Source organism: Pan troglodytes, chromosome 3, assembly GCF_028858775.2.
Source record: "Pan troglodytes isolate AG18354 chromosome 3, NHGRI_mPanTro3-v2.0_pri, whole genome shotgun sequence".
NCBI lineage: Eukaryota > Metazoa > Chordata > Mammalia > Primates > Hominidae > Pan > Pan troglodytes.
In genome coordinates, this window is record NC_072401.2 from 2,189,535 (window position 1) to 2,206,874 (window position 17,340).

The 17,340-nt window shown below is 55.9% G+C and overlaps 1 protein-coding gene across 4 annotated transcripts in view; it reads right to left on the reverse strand.

The window, feature by feature from the left end:
- Positions 1-2,360: 2,360 nt before the first annotated feature.
- LETM1 (leucine zipper and EF-hand containing transmembrane protein 1) overlaps positions 2,361-17,340 on the reverse strand; it is a 43,561-nt gene continuing 28,581 nt past the window's right edge. For 3 of the 4 annotated variants that reach the window (XM_054683708.2, XM_016951140.3, XM_016951138.3), the window contains exons 7-14: positions 16,530-16,649; positions 14,609-14,740; positions 13,959-14,102; positions 13,152-13,283; positions 10,297-10,431; positions 7,693-7,880; positions 6,630-6,768; positions 2,361-5,537 (exon numbers count right to left, since the gene is read on the reverse strand). In XM_054683708.2, the coding sequence (XP_054539683.1) occupies positions 5,388-5,537; positions 6,630-6,768; positions 7,693-7,880; positions 10,297-10,431; positions 13,152-13,283; positions 13,959-14,102; positions 14,609-14,740; positions 16,530-16,649 (1,140 nt within the window). In that variant the 3' untranslated portion in view covers positions 2,361-5,387. The remainder of the gene's footprint in view (positions 5,538-6,629; positions 6,769-7,692; positions 7,881-10,296; positions 10,432-13,151; positions 13,284-13,958; positions 14,103-14,608; positions 14,741-16,529; positions 16,650-17,340) is intronic. The other variant, XM_016951139.3, reaches the window with a different exon arrangement.

Genomic DNA, 17,340 nt, shown 5'->3' on the forward strand with positions numbered 1-17,340 from the left:
GCTACACAGGCAGTCACTCTCCTCCAGATCAGCTCTCTGCCCTCCCAGGCTGGGCAACCAGTGCCCCCACTGCCTTGGGCTCCATCAGGGTCCCCTACAGTGATAAAGCACCTTTGGGCAGATGAGGTGCTGATGGGGGTGCTGAGAACCCAGAGATAGAACCAGGCCCTTGCCCAAGTTCATAGCGCTAGCAGGGTGGGAGGACAACATGGTGAGAGCAAGTCTGGGAAGGCTTCCTGGAGGAGGCGTGCTGTCTCTCCTGACTCCCCACCACCCTCTGCTGTCCTCCCTTCTGCTATCCTCCCTCTCTTGTCCTCCCCTCTGCTTTTCCCATCTCTGCTGTCCCCACCTCTGTCATCCTCCCTCTGCTCTCCTCCCCCCATCCCCTCTGCTCTCCTCCCCCTATCCCCTCTGCTCTCCTCCCCCCATCCCCTCTGCTCTCCTCCCCCCATCCCCTCTGCTCTCCTCCCCCCATCCCCTCTGCTCTCCTCCCCCCATCCCCTCTGCTCTCCCCACCTCTGCTGTCCTCTCTGCCGTCCTCCCTCTGCTCTCCTCCCCTCTGCTGGCTCAAGAGCAGGGTTTCCCAACCATGAGCTGCATGAACTCTAGCTTCTAAAATACTCTGGCTACAAACTCACCTTTCAGGTCAGGGGGCATTCCTGGCCCGTTTCCTGGGCAGGCAAAGGTTTAACTCAACCCCATTCAGGGAAGTACGTGTGGGCGCAGGCCTGGTGGAAGTGGCCTCACAAGGGACTCTGCATCCCTAATGCCCCTACTTGCCCAGAAACCCCATGCTGGGCCCCAGAGGCAGGCCTGGCCATGGGACGCCTGGTGACAGTGGCAGGATGGGGAGGCCCACATGGGCCTGAAGGCTGAGGCCCGCAGGGCAGTGGGGGGACCAGGCCAACAGGCAGGCAGTTCCAGCATCCACACCAAGGCAGGCAGAGCATGGGGCTCGAAGCGCAGGCCGGGAGCGCCCCCTAGCGCTGGCTGGGCAGTGTCCCTGCTACAACCTAAGGCCCCTCTCCCATCAGGGCTCTGGTGGACCTCTGGTGGGCACAGTGGGATCCTGAATGGGTGCTGGGGACCAAAGGGCTGGGCCACCGGGAGAACAGTGGCCCATGAAGGTGCTGGTGGGCCAGCCCCCTCCTCCTCAGAGTGCTTCCTTAGCGACCCCAGATGGCAGGGCACAGTCCCTGAAGCTGCCCCACCAGGGGCTCCCTGGCTGCCTGCCCCTGTCCCATAAGGTGAGCCCATGAGAGACCCCAGCTGTCAGCACAACTGAACCTCCACCATCAGGGTGCCCTCTAGTGGTTGGGTGTGCTCTAGGCTGGCAGGGTCCCCGCCCTTGCTGTCTGCTGATGGCTTTCTGAGGGGGACATGTCTCATGGGAGGCCCAGCTTCCAGGACACAACTGGTGGCTCCTGGGGTCACCAAGGGCACCTGGTTTGTTCACAGCTCTTTGGGCTGCTGTCCCCATGAGTGAGCACCTCCCACCCCAGCTGTGGGTCCATCATTTCCTCTGATTAATTAGGGCCTAGGGGTCAAGGGAGGCCCCGAGGGAGGACCCTCAGTGTGAACAAACCAGCAGCCAGGGCCGCAGAGAAGCCCGTGAGGTGCCCACAGGGCCTGGTCCCAGTGTGGGCAGAGCACCTAAGGGATAGCTTCTGTCCACTGAGAAGGGTCGGGAGCCAAGACACCACACTGCTATCCTGGCGCTGGAACCATCCACGCACTCCTGCAGCCAGGCCACGCTGAGGCAGGTAGGCACCCAGAGGTCAGGGCTGGTGGCTGCCCTCCATGGCCCCAGGCCATCACACATCCCTCAGGGCGTCTGGGCCCTGCCTGTGGGCTGGACTGCAGGCTGAAGGCCCTGCCTCATCCAGGACTCCCTAGGGCAGTACTCGGTGCTCTTTCCCCTCAGCGGCCTGAGGAGTCTTTCAGAAGAGCTGGCCCTCCTGGGTGACACCTCGGCGAGGGTCCCAGCCCCTAACCCCAGGACTCCCAAGAAGTCACTGAGGTCCCCAGAGCAGAGAGAGCATGACCAGGTGGCAGGGCCACTGGCCTGGAGAACGTCCCACACTGTTCCATGAGCAGCTCACGCTGTCACAGGACCTGGGGACGTGGGTCTCCTGACCCTGCAGGCCCATCCTGCAGAGCAGGAAGCGTGAAGCCAAGGGCTGAACCCATGGAGGGCGGCCCAGCACTCAAACCCCCAGGGATGGTGAGGCTCCTTCTGGAACTGGCCTCACAGCCACATGCGCCCCAAGGCCCAGCCCCTGCAGCCACGTGGACGGCTCTGCCGGCTTCCACTCGCTCCTGTGTGCCCAATGGTTCAGAAATATTATTACTCTGCACTGTTACAGGAACACAGATTTGATGTTTTAATAAAAATACGATTTCTACAAAAGGTGCTTAACACGGCCCAGGACGGGCTGTCCGGTGGAGTCAGCCCTAGGACCCCTGAAGGATTTACAAAGACAGAGTCGGCTCGCCAGCACACTCCTGCCAGCACCGGGACCCACTGCGAACAAAGACAGAGCCGGCTCCCCAGCACGCTCCTGCTAGCCCTGGGACCCACTGCGAGCCACTGCGGGGTGTCCTTCATTTTAAAAAAGTCTGGACTGTGACACTGCAGAAGGAGTCTGAAAGCCCAATTCCTGAATCCCTGCGTTAGAACTGAGAGTTGAGGCCGGGCGCGGTGGCTCATGCCTGTAATCCCAGCATTTTGGGAGGCTGAGGCGGGTGGATCACCTGAGGTCAGGAGTTGAAGACCAGTCTGACCAACATGATGAAACCCCATCTCTAATAAAAACTTGCCCGTAATCCCAGCACTTTGGGAGGCCGAGGTGAGCGGATCACGAAGTCAGGAGATCGAGACCATCCTGGCTAACACGGTAAAACACTGTCTCTAATAAAAATACAAAAAAAATTAGCCAGGTGTGGTGGCGGGTGCTTGTAGTCCCGGCTACTCGGGAGGCTGAGGCAGGAGAATGGCGTGAACCCAGGAAGCGGAGCTGGCAGTGAGCCGAGATCACGCCATTGCACTCCAGCCTGGGTGACAGAGCAAGACTCTGTCTCAAAAAAAAAAAAAAAAAAAAAATTAGCTGGGCATGGTGGCGCATGCCTGTAATCCCAATTACTCAGGAGGCTGAGGCAGAAGAATCGCTTGAACCCGGGAGGTGGAGCTTGCAGTGAGCCGAGATCGCACCACTGCACTCCAGCCTGGGTGACAGAGCAAGACTCTGTATCAAAAAAAAAAAAAAAAAAAAAAGTGAGTGCTTAGCTGGAGTGAGGAGGAAATACTGAATTCCTAAATCAGGAATTCGTTTCATTTTCACCAGGCGCAGATATCCTAGCTCCTGAAAAAGGCCAAGACCGAGGGTCTGGCCCTGGGCAGGTGGAAGAAAGGACTGTTTTAAGAAGCTTATTACACAAAGCTCATATTTCTGGATCCACCACTGCTTACATTTGCACCCAGACACCACTTTTAGGTGCAAGCAGAAAGGTCAGGACATAGAGAAAAATGCACACAGAACGATGAGGGAGGATGACGAGGGAGCAAGCCTGCATCAGAGCACGGCTGATGTCACGGAAGCCACCAAAGGCACCCACCAGAGCCTTCCCCACCTGCCAAGCCCCTGCAGCACCCGGAGGGCAAGCTGGCTTTCGGAGGCCACGCGGAGTCCAGGGCAGAGGGGACAGTGGGATGGGCTGCCTGTTGCAGTGGCTGTTCACGTCAACAGTGCTCAGCCAAGGCAGTGAGGACGAGGACGAGAGCCAGGGCAGCTGACTGGGCCCGCGATGCGGCTCACAGGAGAGGCGTCTGCACACACCTGGCAACTGCAAGACTTGTTCTCAAGGGTAAGTACACTTGGACAAACGAACACCAGGCTACTTACACAGGATGAGAGAATTCATAAATATTAGTTAAGGATCTAAAACAAACTTCTCAAATAACTGAAATCTGAAAGCCTCTGGAAGCCAACTGTCCCTGCACAAAGGTTTACAATCGAGAAATATCTCCTGTTCCTATTTTGTCAAGTTTCTTTAATGGCTGAACAGAACGAAGCTTCAAGTAATGGAGAAGGCATTGTCTGAGTGCAGCTGCTTTCCTGGACGCCTGTGCCGTTCCTGTCTTCCAAATCCTATGCTTGGAGGCCCCTGGAGGTACATTTTTGCCAGGAACCAACCTGACCTTAAAAAGATGAGTGTGACACAGCCGGCTGGGCAGGAGGGTGGAGGTGCCACAGGACACCACCTGCCCACGCCCTGGCCAGCCTGGCCATGCTGCCGAGTGCCGAGTGCGGGGAGGCCACCCCACCCAGAGGGCACAGGGCAAACCCTAAGCACGGGGGTATTGCCCTTGAAGCCCCAGGGGATGCCCTGTGCCGGATCCTCATGCCTCATTGACTAGCCTGCTTGCTGAAGGAGCCCAGGGGCCTGAGCCTGCAACACTGCAAGGGGTGAGAAGGGCGTGCTGCTGTGGGCGCACTGGACTCAAACCTCACATTAGAAGCTACAAAGAACCCCAAATGCGCTTCAGAGCCCCACCAACCCCCAAGCCAGGCTCATCCCTGACACAGTGAATCCACTGAAGCCCCCGTGGCACGCAGCCCAAGCACCACCCAAGGGAGCCCCATGGCCAGGGCTGCGTCGGAGTCGCGCGGCTCTTGGGGCAGGCAGACCAGCGTGGGAAACTCTGTGCCAATTGACTGCTTAAAGAACTGGGGGAAATAGAAAGCCGAGAAAGAGCTCCGATACACAAGGGAAACCGCACGTGAGAACCAGCACTCCCAGCAGGGAGACGTCACTCTCCAGAGGCCACAGAGATGGCAGACACCTCTGTCTCCACAGTGACCCACATCCAACTGAAAGTGTGCAGGAAGACAGGTCTATTGACACTGAAATCTAGAAATCAAGGTCCACAGGCGAATGGAGGCATCTTCAGCCCTGAGGAGGCCAGGCTGTGTCTCCTGACGCCCGAGGGTGGGCACAGCAGCCAGCTCTGTGTGGGCGGAGTCCACATGGTCCTCATTCTCTTCCCTGGGGACAGGGCAGCACAGTCAGATGCTGAGACGTGAGGCCACACACATGGGGGCGCCTTCCTGCCTTGGCCCGGCCCAGCTGCCTCTGGAGCCAGGAGGCCGTGGCAGCCACACCACAGTGTGGATCCAGACACGATTCTGTGGAGGGGTTCCGGGATTCCAGACAGACTGAATCTCCGTGGAATGATGAAAATTAAAATTTACTTGATTATGGAAGTCTCTGACTTATTCCAGCCAAAATATTAGATGAGCCACTGAGAATCACCACAAAGCAATCGCCCTCACGGCCCTTGCCAGGGTGGCGGCACAGCAGGAGGACAGGTGCCCAGGCCAGTGGTTCTAGCTCTTCACCTCTGCGACCTCCTTCTCTGCCTTCTCTTTGGCCTTCTCCTTCTCCTCCACCTTCTCCTCTTTTTCCAGTGTTGCTACAATCTCAGCCACCTGGCTGGTGGAGATGTGAACATCTTCTTTGTCCACCAGCTCAATCACCTACACACGTGGGAAAGGGAGAGGCTCAGGTGGCTGCGCCCTACAGCACAGTGAGGCGGAGGCGGGGCCAGCGCCGTCAGCCGCCCCAGCTGGGGTGGCAGCAGCATGCACGCAATCACTGCCTGCGGGCCCCAGGGTCCTCAGAGCACCAATTCCCCCAAGGGGTGCCACAGACCCTGGGGAAGGGGCTCAGAGTGGGAGGACAAAGGAGCCAGGGGGCTGCCTTGACAGGTGGCAGACAGCACAATGGGGCTGCCAGGGTCAAGTTCCTGCTCTGGCCAGGAACCTGGGCCATGGCTTCCCAGGGCAGAGTGGGGTGACATGCAGGGACCTTGTCCCCACTCTGCCACCCAGACTAGCAGGGAAGGGAAGGGCAGCTGTGCAGTAGATACATGATCCCTGCTTCCAAACTGAACTGCAAGAAACCAGCCAACACTTCTGTTAGACGTCTGGAAAATCACTAACCTGATGCATGCACCGGGAGCCACGAGGCAGCTTCCCCTCAGAGATGTCAGTGATTGGGAAAATTGGTGTGCGCACTCAGGCTAGAGCCCTGCCTTCCCTCCAGAGACTGGATCCTGGGCCAGGGTCTCCGGGGCTACCCTGGAACCTGAGTGGCTGCACTTGGGAGCTCAGCCCAGCAGTCACCTCTCAGCCTCGGGGCGGTGCCCAAGCTGCCCCGCGGCTCCCCTGTGTAGTTGCCTCTCAGCTTCGGGGGCCCCCGGCAGGTGTGAAGTGCCCCCAGGCTCCCTGTGCAGTCGCCCCTCAGCCTCGGGGGCCCCTGAGAGGTGTTTGCCACTCCCCCCACCGGCTCCCCAGTGCCACCAGCTGGGGGCGGGGTCCAGGGACATGCGTAGCCACTAGGTGCGTTTTCTGTCTCAACACTTGAGTTGTAACTTCAATAATTTCTCACTTCTGATGTTTCAAATGAGAGCAGCGGCTTAAAGGAGCAGTCGCAGTGACAGACCCAAACCCCTGACAGGAGGGGGTAGCTGCCCAGGAGGATGCCGGACATGCAATGAACAGTCCCCCTGCCCCACCCCACTCCAGACCAGGTGGCGGATGGCCTGCGTGGTCCCCAGCGAGGCCCACCTTGACGAGGTCGTCGATGTTGACCTTGCCATCCTTGTTTTCATCCAGTGCTGCGGCCAGGCTGGTGAGCTTGCTTTCGGGAATGTGCTTGACTTGCTTCATGGCGTTGATGAGCTCAGCGACACTGATGACGTTCTCCCTGTGGAAGCACAGCCTGCATGTAGCCACGGGCAGGCGTCCTGCTACACGGGGCCTCACTGCCCACACCTGTGGCTGCAAGTGGTCAGCACTGACACAGGCGGCTCCGCGTGAGCCAGGCAACCTCCAGCACGGACCCCCAAGGCATGATCCCATCCTGCATACACTGCCAAGAGCTCCCAGGGCCAGCGTGGACACAAACACAGAAACACCACCAGGTCCAGGGTTTCCACGGGCATGTCTGCCCCTCAGTGGCCGCCCCTCTGGGGCCATGGCTGCTGGGCTGTTGTCCTCAGGCCTGTGGCCACTTGGCAATACGTTCACGATCATGGGGGCTGTAGTGCCCTGGGCAGATGAGGGCCTCCAAGAGCAGGGACGAGAGCATGAGCAGGGTGCCACGTGCAGCCCACCTACAACACTGTGGGTGTGGGGGTGGAGATTTGGAACCTGCAGGGCACCAGCGGTCACCCAACAGCTGTTTCATTCGCCCAGAAGGGACTCACAAAACGGCAGCTCCCTCAGCCACTGCTGCGCAGGAATCTGGGACATGTCGGGCACAGAGAAGGCCGACTGCCCGAGCTGGTGTCATTACTGAGCGTGGGTGGGGTCAGGAAGAGGGAGAGGCAAGAGAGAGCCTGGTAATTAGAGAAAACAGAAGCCAAGAGAGGCGGAGGTTGGAGCGGGAGGAGAGGGGGCTGTGGGAAGAGGAAGAGGGGCCAGGAAGGGACGAACTGCTCTCGGAGAGGCAGAGACTGACATGCCAGAGGGTTCCTGGCTGGGACTGCTGGTCAAAGGTGGAGAGGCAGCCAGGCAGAGGCTACAATGTGCCCTTTGGAGCCAGAAGGGCCCAGCTCGGATCCAGCAAAGGGACCAGCCTCCCTATGTGAGTCTCCGATCCCTCTCCCGCGCCCACCACCCCACTCACCCCGTGGGCATGCCGTTGGCCGGGGCCAGCTTGCCAGCCTGCTGGTCCATCTCCAGCTGCGAGATCAAGCCATCGATCTGCCCGATCATCTGCTGCACCCTTTTTGTCAATCTCTTGCTGGCTTTAGATTCTTCCACGTATTTTTCTTCACCAGTCTTTGAAAGTTCCTTCTTGATCTCCTGCAAGTCCTAATAAAATTATTTTGGTTGTAAAAAGTTTGTCTTAAAAGAAAAAGGGGGTCAGGTGTAGTGGCTCACACCTGTAATCCCAGTACTTTGCAAGGCCAAGGCGGGCGGATCACCTGAGGTTAGGAGTTCGAGACCAGCCTGGCCAATGTGGTGAAACCCCGCCTCTACTAAAAATACAAAAATTAGCTGGGCATGATGGCAGGCACCTGTAATCCAGTTACTTGGGAGGCTGAGGCAGGAGAATCGCTTGAACCCAGGAGGCAGAGGCTGCAGTGAGCCAAGACCATGCCAACGCACTCCAGCCTGGGCAACAGAGCGAGACTCTGTCTCAAAAAAAAAAAAAAGAATCTGGTTGGGCACAGTGACTCATGCCTGTAATCCCAGAACTTTGGGAGGCCAAGGCAGGAGGATCACTTGAGGACAGGAGTTCGAAACCAGACCAGGCAACATAGCAAGACTTTATCTCTACCAAGATTCAAACAAAAAATTAGCCAGGCGTGGTGGTGCACACCTGTAGTGCCAGCTACCCAGGAGTCTGAGACAGGAGGATGGCTTGAGCCCAGGAGGTGGAGGCTGCAGTGAGCCAAGATCACATCACTGCACTTCAGCCTGAGTGACAGAGCGAGACCCTATCTCAAACAACAACAAAAAAAGGTAATAAATTAACTTGTAAAGGTAATTAAACCCATTAATTCAAACCAGAGAGTTATAAAATTGTATTTCTATCATACAAATTTCTTATTTTTGTACACTGCCTTGCAAGCAAAAGACATAGAATCTACTCTGAATCTCAATTTCCTTCACATTTGTTAAAGAAAAATTAAGTGAACTAATTAATCAAGGAAATTAAGTGTCTTTGTTTTTTGAGATAGGGTCTTGCTCTGTCACCCAGACTGGAGTAAAGTGGCATGATCTCAGCTCACTGCAGCCTCCAACTCCCAGCCTCCCACTCCCAAGCAATCCTCCTGCCTCAGTCTCTGGAGTAGCTGGGAGTGCAGGCACACAACATCATGCCTGGCTAATTTTTGTATTTTTTGCAGAAATGGTGTTTCACCATGTTGCCCAGGCCGGTCTCAAACTCCTGAGCTCAAGTGATCCTCCTGCCTTGACCTCCCAAAGTGCTGGGATTACAGGCCTGAGCCACCAGTGCCCAGCCTTAAGTGTCTTTTTAAATTCCAAGTTGTTTTTTTCCCACGAGTAAACACCATGAGGAAGAATGGGGAAGGCGAGGGGAGGGGAGGGAAGGAACAGGCTGAGCTGGTGATAAGCACCTCACATCCAGTGGAGAACCCACATGGCATGAGGGCTGTCATAAATCTAGAAATGGCCAATTATTTTTGCCAATTGAAAAATCAGTTATCATTCCCAACAGAGCTATGAAAACAGTTTTTAAAAAATCGTATTAGGGGCCGGGCACAGTGGCTCATGTTTGTAATCCCAGCACTTTGGGAGGCCGAGGCGGGTGGATCATGAGGTCAGGAGTTCGAGACCAGCCTGGTCAACATGGTGAAACCCTGTCTCTACTAAAAATACAAAAAATTAGCCAGGCATGGTGGCACATGCCTGTAGTCCCAGCTACTCAGGAGGCTGAGGCAGAAGAATCATTTGAACCCAGGAGGCGGAAGTTGCAGTGAGTCGAGATCACGCCACTGCACTCCAGCCTGGGCGACAGAGCTAGACTTCGTCTCAAAAAAAGAAAAAAAGAAAGAAAGAAAGAAAAAAAAATCGTTATTAGGAAGTAATATTTACAAAAAAAGGGAAACAAACCACCATGGAAGAAAAAGAAAAAAGCCACTTTCACGTAATCATGAATAAGATCTCGTCAAGTGACCAAACTCTTCATGAGACGCCTTCCCATGTTTAGAAACTAAAAGATGTGGCCAGGCACGGTGGCCACGCCTGTAATCCCAGCACTTTGAGAGGGCGAGGCAGGTCGGTCCCCTGGGGCCAGGAGTTCGAGATGAGCCTGGTCAACATGGTGAAACCCCGTCTCTACTAAAAATACAAAAAATTGAGCTGGGCATGGTGGCACATGTTTACAGTCTCATCCACTCGGGAGGCTGAGGCACAAGAATTGCTTGAACCCAGGAGGTGGAGGTTGCAATGAGCTGAAATTGTGCCACTGCACTCTGGCCTGGGCAACAGAGCAAGACCTTCTTTCAAAAAAAAAAAAAAAAAGGTGCACACACATCTGTGGCCAGAACGGCACACAGCCACATTACAGAGGATTGGTCCAGCCGGAATGGCTGTGGAAAGGTTACTGAATAAGGTTTATTTATAATGTGCTGTCCTCTCCAAATACTCTTTGGCCAGCTTATCAAGTATCTGACGGAAGTATTATGTAACACTTTTGGGGCCAGCACAGCGACTTTACTCTTCTTGCAGTCTCAGAGTCCAGGGAGCAAATCCCACCCACCTCGCTGTAGTCCTGCACATCCTCCTTCAGCAGCTCCAGCTCCTCCTTCTCCTTGGTGAGTGACTTCTTCTGCTCCTGCAGCTTAGAGCAGGCATCGCTGAGGATGTCGATTTCCTCCTTCGTGATCTCTTCCTCCTGGGATAAAAATGGGCAAACAACAAAGCCTGAGCCAAGGGAAAGAACTGGCCTGTTCCCAACTGACCAGCTGCTCTGTTCATATTATACGGGCAGCCCAGGGCAAGAGTCTCACTGGACAGTCATTGGTAACAACAGACCAGCGGGGTTCAGGTTCACTGCTACGCTGGCTGCTGCACGCAGTCACTGTCTGCCCTCATATGCCAAACCCCATTTGTTTAAAGCGTGTCATCTATGAATTGACACGTGTACTGTGAAACCTTCACTACAGTCAGAGTCACCTCCAAATGCATCTTTGTGCCCCCACTGGGTCCCACCACCGACCCCCAGGCAACCTCAGGTCTACCTCCTGCCACTGCAGACTCGGGTGCACTTTCTAGCATCTTAGATAGACGGATCATCCAGCAAGCACTCTTTTTGTCTGACTTCTCTCACTCACTTATTTTGAGATTTGCCCCTGTGGTCGTGTGTTTCTTGTCTTGTTTGTTGAGACAGGGTCTCACTCTGTTGCCCAGGCTGGAGGGCAGTGGTGCAATCATGGCTTGCTGCAGGCTTGATCTCCCAAGCTCAAGCAATCTCCTGCCTCAGCCTCCCCAGGAGCTGGGACTACAGGCACACACTGACATATCTGTCCAACTTTTTATTTTTTGTAAAGACGGCGTCTCACTATGTTGCCCAAGCTGGTCTCAAACTCCTGGACTCAGACGATCCTCCTACCTCGGCTTCCCACAGTGCTGATATCACAGGTGTGTGCCCCGCGCCCAGCCTCTCTGTTTGGTTTTTCTTTCCCTCAGCAACATTTTACAGTACTCCGTGGACAGCACTTGCATATCTTTTTCCAAATTTATCCCTAAGTAGTTCATTTTGGGGGGTGCCATACTGTTCAAACCTTCTCTGACTACTCATTACCATAGTGAAGCCCAATTGATTGTTCACACCATTTGTGAATAAAGAGTTTTCCTTTTTCCTTTCTGATCTATATGGTTTTGTTTTCTGTATTCAGCTGCCCTGACTGAAACCCCCAAGCTGATGCTGAGCTCAGAGTGAGGACAGACAACCTCATCAGCGTCTCACCACTGAGGGTGACGGCAGCTGGAGGTGTTTCTGCAGATGCTTTTGATTGGGCTGAGAAAGCTGCCTGCATGTGCAGGACATCTGCATATCAGGAACAGATACTGGGTTCTGCCACAGGCTCTTTCTGCAGCTACCGAGATAAACATTCCCAGCTTTTCTAATTTAGTCTGTTAATATGGAAATTACATTTTAAAAATTTTGGCCAGGCACAGTGGCTCAAGCCTGTAAACCCAGCACTTTGGGAGGTCGAGGTGGGAGGATCACTTGAGGTCAGGAGTTCGAGACCAGCCTGGCCAACATGGTGAAACCCCATCTCTACTAAAAATACAACAATTAGCTGGGTGTGGTGGTGGGCACCTATAATCCCAGCTACTTGGGAGGCTGAGGCAGGAGAATCACTTGAGCCTGGGAGGTCAAGTCTTCAGTGAGCCAAGGTCATGTCTGCACTGCAGACTGGGCAACAGAGTGAGATCCCATCTCAAAAGAAAAAAAATTCAAGCCAATTTGCGTTTTTTGGACAAATCCCATGTGATCATGATTCTTTTTACAGAATAGTTCTATTTGATTTGCTAAAAAGTGAAATTTTTTTTTTTTTTTTTTTTTTTTGAGACAGAGTCTCACTCTGTCGCCCACTGCAAGCTCCGCCTCCCAGGTTCACACCATTCTCCTGTTTCAGCCTCCTGAGTAGCTGGGACTACAGGTGCATGCCACCATGTCTGGCTAATTTTTTGTATTTTTAGTAGAAATGGGGTTTCACCATGTTAGCCAGGATGGTCTCGATCTCCTGACCCCATGATCCGCCCACCTTGGCCTCCCAAAATGCTGGGATTACAGGCGTGAGCCACTGCGCCTGGCCAAATTTTTTTTTTATGGCTGGGCGTGGTGGCTCACACCTGTAATCCTAGCACTTTGGGAGGCTGAGGCGGGAAGATCACTTGAGGTCAGGGGTTTGAGACCAGCCTGGCTAACATGGTGAAACCCTCTCTCTACTAAAAATACAAAAATTTGCTGGGTCTGGTGGTGCACGCCTGTACTCCCAGATATTGGGAGGCTGAGGCAGAAGAGTTGCTTGAACCTGGGAGGCTGAGACTGCACTGAGCCGAGATGGCGCCACTGCACTTCAGCCCGCGAGTTCAAGATGGAAGGTACCAGGAGGCGCCCCAGGTAGGCAGCACAGGCGCCTGGAGGCTGCACCTCACAGGCTCGCATGGGGAGTCTGAAGATGCCCCAAGCCCAGATCACCCCACAGGAGGTGACAGTAGGTTGGGCCTGTGGAGGAGGCTCCACCTTGAGGGGCCACATTGGCTTCCACACCCCTTCACTGTCTGGGCAAGCTGGCAAAGGGCCCTGAAACCTGCCGACTGGCATCTCTACCTGCCACACTGTGGGCCAGGGTGCTAAGTTCACGGCAGCGTCAGCTGCTGTGCATCCAGGCACAGTGCGGAGCCCGGCCGGACTCACTCTTTTCCTAACCGCCAAGCCTCCTAGGAGCCCAGTGGCCTCCATCCTCAACCCCTTGCACCATCTCCTCTCACTGAGGGCTATAGATGCCCCAGCTAACCTGTCCCCATCCCTGCCCCACAACTGTCCACAAAGCCAGGCCATGCCCTCCTCAGCTTCCAGGGCCCCAGAACCTGCCTCATTACCTTCAAGCCCTCCAGCACGGGGGCAGTGTCCTTCAAGGTCTCTGACTGCAGGACTGTGTCAGGCATTTCTGGCTGTGGCTCGGTCCCCGGCCTTTGGGGAGCAGCTACCACACGTTCGGGCTCAACATCCTTCTGAAAGGCAAGGCGACACCGGCCCAGCGCCCGCCATCACACAGAAGCAGTCTTCTTGCTCCCCGAAGCTCAGAACATATGGCAGAGGCCACACTGGGAGCAGGCCTGCAGGTGACATTGGGCAGCACACCTGCCACAGAAGGTCCCTAGGGAGGCTCCATGCAGCTGCCAGGTCACCTAGGGCCCTCTCCAGAACAGGCTAGAGCACCTTATCCATCTCTGGTCTCCCCAAGACTCCCCCAAGCTGCCCTGTCACTTGCAGAGCAGGAGGCTGAGCCTGTGGGTGGGCACCATGCATGTGACCCAAGAGGACCACAGGGCCCACGTTGAAGAGGAGCCCAGAGGCTGGGGGAGCCTGAAGCTCCTCTGCCAGCGCCCCTCACAGCAAGTCCCTGAGGAGAGGGTGGGCACTGCCATATGCTAAGCTTGCCCCTCTGAGATGGCTAAGGTATATCTCCCATGAGCACCACTGTGGCCATCGGGGAGTCCCCATGTCAGAGTTGCAGCCCTCACACCCGGGCACCCTGCCTCCCTGACCACTCCAGGAGGAAATAAACATGCAGGACAGAGCTGCAGGGCAAGCACGCGGGAGGCCAAGACTGTGGGCGTGCGGGGGTTTCTAGGGAGGCTGGCTCAGGACAGCCCCACGCGGCACGGAGCAGGACCACCGCTTACCGCCGCCTCCGAGCGCTTCTGCAGCTCCTTCTCACGGTGCTCCTGCTGGATGGCCGCCTCCTCCTGCAGCGTGGCCTCCAGCTTGGCCTTGTTGTCCACCTGCTCGCCCTCCACCTCGGCCACTTTCACCTGCGCTTCCTTTGCCTTCAGAAGAGGGTACATCTGTGGGTGAGCCCAGAAGCCACCAGAGGCCCCTGCTGCCCCTCACCTCTGTCCTGTGTCCCCTGCCCCTGTCACCACCTGGGCTTCACACACACAGGACAGAAGGCACTGCCGAGGTGCTGCCCGCAATTGCTGGGAGGCCCCTGGGCCGCCCTCTGCGCTCGCCCGATGACTCCTGACATGTGGGAAGGAGCATAGGCGCTGCTGGCACAGCTCCAAGGGCCGCGGCCCAGATCCACAGCAGCCAACACGTGGCCAGGTCGGGACCACTGGCAACTGTGCCACACGGGGGATGGCAGGCAAGGGGCTGGTGAGGAGGGATGGAAGGAAGGGGACAGGTGGCTGGGTGGGGGCACTAGCGAGGGGGTGGGAGGTAGGCTCCTCGCCCATGGTTGAGGAATGAGTGCGCTTGCACACCTCCCCCCACCCCAGAAGAGCGGAGCCACCTATGAAGAGATGAGGTAAAAGGGGTCTCCGACAGCACGTACCACAATCTCTGGGAGGGTCTGCAGTGTGGACTTGAGCTGGTCGGCTGGAGAGAGGGTGTCCGGGAGGTACATGGCCCGGGACAGGATGAGCAGCGATGTGGGGATCTCCTGATGCAGGTGCAGGTCCAGCCACTGCAACCAAGGCCAGGTTCAGCAGATGGGCAGCCCCCCAACCCTGCTGGCCCCACAGCAGGTCCGCCCATCTCATCACCAGAATAGCTCTCAGAGAAGATGGTGTCTCAAGTTCTACAAGGTCTGTTTGTTGCTGTGCTGCGTGACCCGATGACGGCCTTAGTAAACAAAACACCAGAGAGGCTTGGGGGTCAGCAACCCCCACAGCGAGGACCCCAAGGGCCTCAGAACAGGGCACCAACTCTTCACTTAAAAACACCCCAGGGGCCGGGCGCGGTGGCTCACGCCTGTAATCCCAGCACTTTGGGAGGCCGAGGTGGGCGGATCACCTGAGGTCAGAAGTTCGAGACCAGCCTGGCCAACATGGCGAATCCCATCTCTACTAAAAATACAAAAATTAGCCAGGCATAGTGGTGTGCACCTGTAGTCCCAGCTACTTGGGTGGCTGAGGCACAAGAATTGCTTGAACCAGGGAGGCGGAGGTTGTTTCAAGCCGAAATCGCGCCACTGCACTCCAGCCTGTGTGACACAGCAAGACTCTGTCTCAAACAAAGAAACAAGACCAGCCCAGGTCAACATATACGGGCCCACAGAGGCAGTGTCACTGAGGCCGGTCAGCACTCGGGCCCTTGCAGGCTCTGCACAGGCCAGGTTCCGGGGCTGGCTGCTCGAGTAACACCAAGACAATCTCCAAATGGGCAAGAAAGACCGTGACAATGTTTAGAGACAAACTGAACACAGGGCAAAACATGAGAACAAACCCTAAGAGAAGAAAGGCAACACTGAGGAGAGGTGGGTAGAGAAAATATGAGAACAAACCCTAAGAGAAGAAAGGCACCGCCGAGAGGTGGGTAGAGAAGGAAAAGTGTGAACACATGACACTCGGGCCCCCAATGCGCCACACTCCCCTGGGGGCCGAGGGGCCTGGGCAGGGACAGCACCTGCCCCCCTGCTCAGACACCCCTGTGTGTGTGGCCCATATCCCCACGGAGCTCCAGAAGGCTGGGCAGAGTGCTAGGGAGGTCAGCACCCATGCCAGACACAGAGAAGGCTCTGCTGGGGAATCCGATGGAAGACGCGGCTGTGGAAGGCAGGGGGTGCCACAGGATCATGCCATAAATACTGTCTGTGTCGAGAGGAGAAGTGTGTAAACACACCTTCATCTACACTTGCAGGTTGTGTGAAAAACCCGGGAGGAGGATGACTGCCAACAAGGGCATGCCAGTGCCAGGGCACCGGGAGGAAACCGGCTGGAGCCCTGCACCCCTTAACCTTTCCATGTAAGAGTGAGTGGCTGGGGCTGTCACTTTCCGACCTACAAGCCACTCAATTTGATGGCATTGGGAACCAGGCACCAGCATAGGGCGTGGCCAAGAGAAGGGGCGGCTCCAAAGTCAGACCGTGCCATGCCACCCAAACCTTCCATGGCCCCAGTTCAGAAAGAGTCAAAATGTGAACACGTCCGACATCTCAGAGGTGAACTCCAGTCCTCATCTGACTACAGATAACCAAAATAGTAAGTTATTAAGGTCTTTAAAATCAACTAAAAGCAAACAAGAAAAATCAAAGCAATATTCAAAAGGCAACGAAAGGTGAGAATGCAGGGGTGTGAATGCGGTCAGAGCAGAAGGGCGAGAAACAGCCCAAATATCCTGGCCGTCCCCAGAGAGGTCACAGTGTCGCCTCGCCAGGCCGGTCCAGAGTTTGGGAAGAGCCTCCGAGTGACCTTTCAAGGCTGATGCTTCCCTTGAGCCCGTGCCGGCCTGGCACAAGGCCAATATTCACGCACCTGCTTCAGCTGACCCCTCAGGCGGTCTTCCGTGACGCCCAGGGCCCGCATGCCTCGTGCCCGACACGCTGCCTGCAGCTCCTTGACATTCAGGCTGTCCACCCCTTCCTCAGCAATCAGCTAGAAAACAAAGCAGTGAATTATCATCTGGGACAGTTGCTGGTGGGTGACAGTGTCTGTGTGAACACCCTCCAGAGTAAGTGGCTAACAGATGTTGCCAAGCAAGAATCAAACCACGGCCACCAAAGCCCAGTTCTAGGTTAGAAGTGACTGGAAGCCTGTGACGGAGGGTCAGGATCTTGGGAAGTGCAGAACGGCCACGATCAACCCCGAGACAAAGAAGTCCACCTCCAACCCTCTGTCCTGATGGCAGAACCAGCCCCACCCTGGCCACTCCTGCCACCTGCTGTTTCTCCTGATCCCCCAGTCCCCCATCTGCCCAAGTGTGCCCAGGATGGAAAAGAAGGAGGGACGGAAGGCGAGGGAACCAGATGCTCTGAAGACACAGCTTGACCTCATACCCAAAGGACCCCTCTCTTCTGCTCAGCCCAAGGTCACTGTGACACCAACTGGAAAAACAAACAGGAGTCCCAGAGGTAGAGGACACCAAGGCATACAGGGAGCAACAGGTGAAGAGAGACACGGAGAAGTAATGACAGCTACTGCTAGGCAGATGCCGGCAACAGGGCTCCCACGCCAGGACTCTGCAGCAGGGCCCCCCATCTCAGAGTTCACTCCACATCACAACCACCCTGTGGGGTACACAGTACCACCACCTCCACTTCTAAAACCAAACTTGACGTAATTGTGG